Raw genomic sequence first — 9776 nt, 5'->3', positions numbered from 1 at the left:
GGGGGGGGGTGCCAGCACCAGGGGGGTGGGGTTATCACTCCTGTAGTGTGTAAGTTGAGATGCAGACATGGCGTCAGTTTTTACCAGTTCCCATTCCTGCACCTTCCTGCCCAAACCTGTCTGGTAGTGCTTGAAATAACAACACATAAAAACATGGCAAGAAGGTTAGATATCCAGGTAATGAGATACACAAGAAAAATGTTACTCAAGAAACTAGAAAAGAAGTCAGGAAAAACTTCAACACTGCATGGAAAGGAAACCATCAGAAAAGCTAACATGTTGCTTCATATCTTAAGTTTAATGAAATAACAAACTTGCGGACAATTCAGTCCTTGATGATTCAATTTTCTGACAGTCACAAAGATTTGGTTGGTTCAGGACAGTTTGTTCAGAGGCAGCAGTAGAAAACTTGTGATAAGAGTCATAAGACTGAAAGTTGTTGAAACTGAGACCTTCTCCCTGTCCATGGTTTCTTGTGGTGTTTGCGGTCCAGCCAGTTCCTCCTGCAAATAAGGCAGAGAAGTACAGAAATCATCAACAAGAATATTGAAACACAGGAATAAGAATACAGAAAATATCTGTGAGAATCAGAGCTTGCTGCCACAATGACGTACCAGAGGGATGGGCTGAGCTCTGGTTTCTGTTGCTGTCATGATGGCCGTGGGGGGGGGGGGGGGGAGGGGAAGGGGAGGGGTGGTAGAAAGGAAGTGGGGCATTCATTACGTACAGAAATATCCAGGTTTGTGTGTGATCTGCTAATCATATGATCAGCTGATCATCACCAATGGAAATGAGGAAATCAGAATCAGAGAAAACACAAGTCTACAGCTGAAGCCAACAGCAGAGAAAAACGTGAGGTCAGGAGACAAGTTTATGTGAGTTCAGCTGAGGTTTACCTGGACTCGCAGGCTTTTCTGTAAAGTGTTTGGGCAGTGACATGATGAAAATGTTAATAAAGCAAGAAAAGCTCAGGAACAGAAAGCAGAAACAAGAAAAGGCAGAAAGCAAAGCTGAAATCAAATTTCTATTGAAAAATAAATTCCAGTCAACAGCTCAAATGTAATGTAAGTGCTGTCAGCCATATTGGATGGTAACATAAAATGCATAATGCAGATAAAATGAAATAAAATAAGTAATGAAATAAAATGAAATACAGATGATTGCAAAAAATCTATGGGAGTGACTGCTGTGACATTTCGCCCCATTGATAAATAATCAATATTGATATATTGATAACTAAACCTACATCCACGGCCTCCATCCCAGGCTGGTTGGAATCCTGGTGCACCGTGGGTAATGGGGCATGAAGGGTAATGGTGCATGATGGGTAGGGAACATATGGTTGACATTGGGAGACAAGGTCATATGTGGTTATAAAAAAAACACAACAAGAACAGCAGTGAGTTCACAATGGGTGGAATTCAGATATGGCTGTATTATTACAGTGTAGAGTTTGATGATTGGTAAGGAAAGCAAAAAGATAAAACAACAGAAAGTGGACCAGAAAGAGCCACATGTAGGTTTTACCCTGTGTGAGCTGACTGACTGCTGTCGTTCCATTCTGGCCTGAGAGACAGAAACAGAAAAGTTTACCGACTGTCTCATTCGGAACATCACTCAACAATACAGGGTGAGAAACAACAGAGTTTCTGAACCCGACTTTCTCACTCACAACATCACTAAAATCTCAGTCCAGGCAGCTGATCTTAAAAAACAGACAATAAAGTCATACAGAAGAAGACACGAGTGACAGAAAATACGACAGTTTCCCTTAAGTTTCTGATGACAAAATGAAAGCAAAAAATGAGAGAAAGAAGAAAAGAAACAAGAAAAGAAGCCTGTTGCGAGACCCACCCTCTGTATGAGGTTAGAAGGTTCCCCCTTGTCAGGAGTCGGGGTTCCTTCCTTCTCCTGTGGAGGAGCCAGAAAAAACTTCTTCAGATGTCTTCAAGTTACCACTACATCAACCCCAATTCTCTCACTTAAATCATTAAGTCTTGAGGGTTATTTCAAGATCGTGGTTCAAGGAATGAGAGATTGCAGCTTGTTTGAAGAAATGATAAATAAGGAGTTGAAATCAAAGTAAGAACCTTTTTCTCAATGTACGACTGTCGATCCTCGGTTATTTCCTTCTGAGCCTGGAAACAAAAACGATAAAAAAACAGCAACTGGAGAAAAGGTTTCAAATAAAATCTTTAAAATTACTAATATATGACTGAATTTATAATATATTTACTTTGTGTGAGTTACCTTATGTATAAAAATATTACTTTGTTCTTCATTTGTGAGCAAGTAGTATTTATGTTATGACCCCCTGACACTCCTCCACGCTCGACCTCTATGAAAAGCGGCCGAAATAGCGGCCGATTAGAGCATGTAACACTGTTACAGATCGAGTTGAAATAAAGGCTCAAACAAACAAACAAACAAACAATTTGGCCTGAAATGAACTTGGGACATACATGTACTCATCATTTTGACAAACAATAATCAGGAAACAAATTAAACTCAAAACAGAACAACGAAAATGAAAAGACAGGAGAATTTAATGATTGACTGATTGATTGCCAGACCCTCTGTATCAGATTGCCCATGGTTTTCTCCTCCTCTTGGTTGGATCCCTCCTCCTCCTCCTAATTACGAATCACAAGGGACACAGGATACTACTCGTGACTCAACAACTCAACAAGAAAGTGTCAGTCAATACTAGTTTTGGAAAACTGGAGGAAATGTTGTAACAACTGACAAACAACACAACAAGTGCATGCTCCAAATAACACACACATTCTTCATAAGACTTATAATAATCATTCTTATTTGCTGTTTGGATGTTTTCACATGGTGTAAGGCTACAGCTTATATCTGAGTTTGAAACCTCCAAATTTCTGACCTGTTTTTTCCTCTCCATGAAACTCTGTCTGTCATGATTAATCTCCAGGTGTGCCTAAGGTCAGGGGTCAAAGGGTACAGGTTGGGGTCAAAGGGTGCAGGTTACACAGTAAGGGTCAAGTGTACCGTAGTGGAGAGTATAGAAAGGAGAAAAAACATAACACAAACACAGAAAAATAAGATGTAATGAAAATAAAGTTTCAGAATGTCAATAGAAAAAACATCACAAAAGACACACATTCATGCTATTGCTTGGAGAATTGAGACAGAGACAGAAGCATCTTTTTTTACCCTTTTCATGAGTGCCGAACCTTCTTCCTACAGTTTACAGGAACAACAGAACACGTCACAAACAACGGGAAATCAAACAGACACAGAAACATACACGGGAGACATTCAAATAGAAACAAACACAGCAGACATTCAGACAAGATGCCAGCACAGGCATTAACTTAAATACAGTAAGAAAGAGACACAAGCACACAACTGTTCTGAAGTAGACAAAAATTAAAAATCTCAGCCACCAAGAAACAATCATGAAATCATGAAGCAGAATTCTCCGACCTTCTCTTCCGAACCTTCTCTGTCCACTGTCAAAGCCTGTTGGAGGTCAGATGGTACAGGGCAAGGGTCAAATGTCAGGGCACAATGTAGCAGGTCATGGGCATTAGTCATAAGGGAACATAAATTCATATGGCGATCATGAGCTCGTGAAAATATAACAGAGAATATCAAATGTTAGGAATAAAAAAGACAGAAAATGATGACCAGAAGTTTGATCAACAGTCGCCACACCTTCTTCAGTTTCGCCACAGGGGCTTTCTCCTCCTTCTCCTGGCTCTTTCCTTCCCTCCGTTCCTCAAATGTGAACTCAGCTCTTTTGGTTGGGTGAGGCTAGAGAGAGGTTTAGGGTGTGTATGGGGCATGTAGTATAACACATGTCACAGAAACAATGTTTCAAATCTGAGGGTCTGAATGGGGAGAAATTATGCAGTGAACCAGAGTTAATAGTTAGAAAAACATGGCAAGCACAGGATGACATAAATATCCAGATAACCCCCATCACATCCTCCCGTGCATGATGTCTTCTCGAAAACAAAAGGAAATCTTGTTTCAGCTGAATTAGAAAAACCGACACAGGCAACAATACAGAACAGAAGCAGATACACAATATTTAGTGTACAGAAAGGCCCAAACAAAGTGTTAATCCATTTATGGTGCAGTACCACTGATGGCCACAAGGTAGCGCTTATACTATGTAACATTGGCGTAAAGGAAAGAGTTAATAAATACTGCACCAGGCCAGTTGCACAGCTGTGAGGTTTGTATCACTTTCACATGAGTAAGTGCAGTACCACTTGTTGGCACAAGGTGGCACTCATGCTACATGTAACGTTACATGAAACAGTGTCTGGATGTAAGTCATTGTCAGAAGGCCAGTTGCACAGCTGTGATGTTTCCATCCCATCACCTACTACAGTATTTCAAATGAGTGCAATACCCCAGAAAGTCACAAGGAGGTGATCATGCTACATGAAACAATCAGTGAGTATTCATTGTCAGACTCAGAAGGCCAGTTGCACAGCTGTAAGGTTTTCCCATCAACCACACAATATTCAACACAACTGCAATACCCCAGAAAATCACAAGGAGGCGCTCCCATGCATTGTTATGGTATAGTCCCCCCAGTAAGCATGTTTATTTGTTTGTTTGTTTGTTACCGTGAGAGTTTTGTTGGTGGCTCCCTCGGCCCGCGCCTGCTCGTGCATCTCCTTCAGCGTTTCGACGCTCGGAGCCGCGATGAAGACGACAAACGGCATGAACTCCGGCGTCTTCAAGACTTTCAGCGCCTGGAGACAAGATAGAAACATCTTAAACACAGCAAACTTAAGGAACGGCATAAACTCTGCTTACTCCGGCGTCTTCAAGACTTTCAGCGCCTGAAGACAAGATAGAAACATCTTAGACAGAGAAAACTTCAGGAGGAATGACACAGTTTTCAAGACCTTTGGTTCCTGAAGTCAAAAGAGAGCCCCATGACCCGAGGTTACCAGAGTTCAGTGACCCCCCATGCCCCTAGGTTACCAGAGTTTAGTGACCCTGTGACCCCCAGGTTACTTGGGTTCAATAACCCCCCATGACCCCCAGGTTGAGTTCAATGACCTATGACCCCCATATGACCCCAGGTTACCGGAGTTCGTTGCCCCACTGACCTGCGGGTTGACGTCCAGGATGCACATCTTGCCTGAGCGCATGACGTTTCGCACGGAGTCGAGCTTGGTTCCGTACAGGTTCCCTTCGTACTCCCCGGACTCCAGGTACTTGTGGTCACGGATGTCCTGCTGCATCGCAGACTTGTCGGCAAAGTAGTACCCCTTACCGTCCTCCTCACCTTCACGGGGGGCACGGGAGGTGTCTGTAGGGGGAGGGGGGCAGGGTTAGCAGCTACAGACTCACGTACAGACACACGTACAGACAGACACACACAGACAATACAATGTAGTATCCCTTCCCTGCTCTCCTTACCCAGAGAAACAACAGTCTGAGACAAGAACAGAAACTACAGATGGACACACAGAAGGAAAACTATGTCAAGATTTTCAGGGGGTTACAGGAACTGTGGCAGAAGGAATGTCAATTCTCAAGGTCAGATATCACATGATGTATCCCAGCATGCCTCAGCCTAGCATCTAGCGTGATGTGAGGAAGTTTTTGTGAGATCAGCAAAAGTTTGTGACCAAAGTTTGACACAGGAAAAACACAACATTTTGGCACAAACCAGCTGAGTTGGGAGAATACATCAAGTTCAGCTTCTCAGGTTCACAACTAAGAACAAGAACGTTCGGAGATCACAAAGTCCTGTTTGAGCTGACAAAACCAGAGCCTATGAGTTCAAACAAACGGAAAACCAACTAGTTAAAATGAGACCTTCAGACACAAAACAAAACATGTATTACTAAGAATATGAAACCCTTGTAAAGAAAGGTGTCAAATTATAACTGTAAAAAGAATTAAATTTTTGTACTTTTTGCTTTCAATACTTCAGAGCCTGACTTACATGTACATGCCTTTAAAGTCATCAAGAAATGTTCCATGCATGCAGAAGAATAGTAAAAAGGCAATTTTTGCATGAATTTTTTGCTTTCATTTTATTTACCAGAATTTTCGAGGTTTTCTTTGCATGCTTTTAAAGTCAGCAAGAATGTGCCATGCAGAAGATTCTCAGTCAATTTCTGCATCATCAATGTTTGCGGTTTTCAGTTATTTTTTACCGGAATTGTCGAGGTTTTCGACCGTGGTGGCCGGTTGCGCCTTTAGCTTCATCCTCAAATCAACCGGCGCGAGACAAGTCAAGGTCATCCAAATTACCGAGGCAACCAGCTCCTTGCAATCGTCCAATGAAATATAAGAACCTGTGATACAGGTGTGAAGTATTGTTACAGAGATGCTGATTGGTCAATATTAAACCAGCTCCTTGCAGTTGAGCAATGAGATATAAAAACCTGTGATACAGGTGTTAGTCATTGTTACAGACATGCTGATTGGTCAATACACCAGCACTGACACATTAGACAGCCAATGAGATACAAGAATCTGTGATATACAGGTGTACATCATTGTTACAGATGATTGGTCAATAAACCAGCTGATACATCAGTCAGCCAATGAGATACAAGAACCTATGATATACAGGTGTACATCATTGTTACAGAGATGCTGATTGGTCAATAAACCAGTTGATACATCAGTGAGAAGAGAGACCTTCTGACATTTGTTTTGCCACAATCCCTTATTAGGAAGGTGTAGCAAATTGGCAACATTTTAAATGTGGACACACTATGACTAGACCTGATATTGCTACAGTTGAACATTGCTACAGTGTGTGTTGTCCCCCAGGTATGGTGAATGTGTTTAGATAAGAAAGAAGAGTCATTGTCAGAAAGAACAGAACTCAAGAGAGATGGAAGGACACAAATTGAAGACTTTTACAAAAAATATGTAAAATCTAATCTACAACTTTCTATTACTACTACTACTACTACCACTACTACTACTTTCTATAGTTTTGTACTTAATGACAAAAATGTAGAAAGAGTAATTCTAAAGAGACAAACATGTTGCCAAGCAGCAATCAGAACTGACCAATCACGGCACTCTGATCTCATGACATCACAGGACAATCAAGGAAAACCATGGCAACTGGCAATCATTGCAAACACGCAAAAATCTGTGGATTGATGATCTGATTATTTGATGTGGCTCAAATCATCGTTGATTATCCTTGCTAATTAGATGGTCTGATTGTAAACAATAATATTTGATTTTGATCATCAATTTGTTGGGTTTTTTTTGTAAAAACAGGGGTTCATGTAGAGCTTTTTTTCAAGTGAGAAATGAAGTTTTCCTCATTTTTTTCTTGTTCTTCCTTTGTGCTGAATTTATTTCTGAAAGACAAGAAAATCAATCAGGAATAGCATGTTTTATTAAGATTTTTTCCTTCCATGGCCAAGCTTTCCAAAGACTAAACTTTTGGAAACTTGAACGGTGCTGAAAGTAACCACCATGTTGCCAATGTTGCAACATGTAGCCAACATGAACCCCTGCAGACAAACGACCTTCATGCATGAGTTTGACCTTGGCTGGTTCCTGGCAGGGGCCGAGAAGCATCTAAGGAGAAAACACACTTTAATCAGCTGAGCAGCAGAAAAAATCACTCTTTTTTGCCACATTGTCATATTTTATTTGTTTTTTTTCTGCAGCAATATGGGGATGGTTTTCAGCAAATTTTCTGATGCAGCAACTGAGTGGTTTTGGACAATTTCATGCAGCAATGGCATAGCTTTGCCACATATAATACAGCAAAGACGTGGTTTTGGCACAGATAATGCAACAATGAGGTGCTTTTGCCACAGATAATGCAGCAATTTCATGGTTTTGCCACAGATAATGCAGCAATGACGTGGTTTTGCCACAGATAATGCAGCAATGACGTGGTTTTGCCACAGATAATGCAGCAATGACGTGGTTTTGCCACAGATAACGCAGCAATGACAAGGTTTTGCCATGCATAATGCAGCAATGACATGGTTCTTGATTGCTTGCATAAGCAGACAAACACAATGCAAGTGCAAAGTTTTTTCATAATAATATAGTTTTCAGTGAATAATAATTTTTCAGAATAACATAGGCAACTAGCAAAGTACTGGATTGTAAATAGTGAATTTGTGTAAAGTTTGCCATGTACTGTTAATTTTGTAATGTTTTTGTACGTTTGTAATATATGTATGTAAATATGAATGTGTAGACCACAGGAAGAATAGCCTCTTATGAGGCTAATTGTGGATCTGAATAAAACTGAAACTGAAACTGAAAGTTGAGATATGGACAAATTTCAGACACTCTGCACCTTTTCAACACTTTTCTTTGAGATGTGTGACTGTCAGAATTGTTAAGGATGTATGCACAGACTTCTATGTACATGTACATGACTTCTTTTTTTTGGATGTAATTTCTGTAATGTTGACGGCTGTTTAACTTGTTACTTGGTCTACACCAAAGTCTATACCTAAAACCAAATCACTGCACAGAATAAAAGTTTTGGTGGTAACACAAAACAACCCAGATGTCTGATTATCCCCCAACTTGTAGATTCTGAAGTAAAACTGGCTGAGAAACAGTGTAAATCTGTCATCAAACACAATCAATCCTCTAGAACAACCCAAGTGACAGAATGCTACCCAACCATGTAGAAACAAAATTTGCTAGCAAGGTGTAGTTAGTTGTATGCCATAAAGTCTAATTCATGAGTTACACACAAGTTAAGTTTAAGGTGTTTCAAGTTAAAACTTCTGGTCCAACACAAAGAAGTTCTCTCACCTAGAGCTTTCCACCAGTCACTCACATGACTTGTTTAAAGTGTGACGTCAACACTGGGTCAAAGGTTTCAGGTAGACGATGTCAGTCTACTGAGGAAGACCAGAGTGACAGGTGGAAAGCTCTAGGTGAGAGAACTTCTCGTGTTGGATCTAAAGTTTTAACTTTACCCATGCAATGTTAGTTACCAACACAGATGAGCTTTCTTGAGAGTTTAGTTTAACACGAGTTACAATGCCTGCTGGGAGCAGCAGTGCCTGCTGGTTAGAGCAGTGCCTGCTGGGTAGAGCAGTGCATGTTGGGTACGTACGTGGCATGGTGGTTCCGAATCGCTCGTGGTCGCTGAGAATGAGTCGGTTCTTGAGGCTGCGCCGGCCGACGCCCTGAGCACCAATCAGGATCAGCGTCTTACGCTGGAACGGAGGCATCTTGGCGACCTCCTCGTAAATCGGCAGCTCGTGACGGTCAAACTCTGCAGAGAAGTTAATTAACTCATTAATAACTCATTAACTAGGTTAATGATGAGCACCAATCAGGATCAGCGTCTTGTGCTGGAATGGAGGCATCTTGGCAACCTCCTCGTAGATCGGCAGCTCGTGACGGTCAAACTCTGCAAGTTAATGATTGGACACAGGAGTTAATTAACTCATTAACCAGGTTAATGATGAGCACCAATCAGGATCAGCGTCTTACGCTGGAACGGAGGCATTTTGGCAACCTCGTAGATCGGCAGCTCGTGACAGTCAAACTCTGGGGGGGAGGGGGGCAACATTTCAAGGTCATGAGTCAGAACCCAACTGCAAGTGTTACTGGTGAGTTACAGGTGTTACCTCTGACATGCTTATACTTTCACTAGAAAACGCTAAGACAATTTAGGAAGTCTTGAAGTCATCTCACCTGCGTTCTTGTCGGACAGGTACATCATCTTCTTCTTCTTCTGCTTGGCCAGAGGTCCGCACCCAACTGTAGGGGGGAGGGGGGCAATGTTTCAAGGTCAGTCAGAACCCAACTGT

At 41.5% G+C, this 9776-nt stretch overlaps 1 protein-coding gene across 23 annotated transcripts in view; it reads right to left on the bottom strand.

Annotated features, from left to right (window-relative positions):
- The window catches only part of LOC109471907 (MAGUK p55 subfamily member 6-like), a 53873-nt gene that overhangs the window by 1403 nt on the left and 42694 nt on the right, over positions 1–9776 (bottom strand). For 5 of the 23 annotated variants that reach the window (XM_019771365.1, XM_019771378.1, XM_019771381.1 and 2 more), the window contains 13 exons: positions 9661–9726; positions 9074–9235; positions 7525–7557; positions 5103–5305; positions 4611–4739; positions 3685–3783; positions 3454–3489; positions 3181–3207; positions 2891–2944; positions 2574–2633; positions 2091–2138; positions 1855–1911; positions 1307–1566 (listed from right to left, as the gene is read on the bottom strand). In XM_019771365.1, the coding sequence (XP_019626924.1) occupies positions 1372–1566; positions 1855–1911; positions 2091–2138; positions 2574–2633; positions 2891–2944; positions 3181–3207; positions 3454–3489; positions 3685–3783; positions 4611–4739; positions 5103–5305; positions 7525–7557; positions 9074–9235; positions 9661–9726 (1169 nt within the window). In that variant the 3' untranslated portion in view covers positions 1307–1371. Of the gene's footprint in view, positions 1–1302; positions 1567–1854; positions 1912–2090; positions 2139–2573; positions 2634–2890; positions 2945–3180; positions 3208–3453; positions 3490–3684; positions 3784–4610; positions 4740–5102; positions 5306–7524; positions 7558–9073; positions 9236–9660; positions 9727–9776 lie in introns of those variants that run through there. The other 18 variants (XM_019771384.1, XM_019771385.1, XM_019771386.1 and 15 more) reach the window with 12 other exon arrangements.

Source organism: Branchiostoma belcheri, unplaced genomic scaffold, assembly GCF_001625305.1.
Source record: "Branchiostoma belcheri isolate BF01 breed outbred unplaced genomic scaffold, Haploidv18h27 scaffold26, whole genome shotgun sequence".
NCBI classification, from domain to species: domain Eukaryota; kingdom Metazoa; phylum Chordata; class Leptocardii; order Amphioxiformes; family Branchiostomatidae; genus Branchiostoma; species Branchiostoma belcheri.
This window is presented reverse-complemented; position numbering and strand designations above follow the sequence as displayed.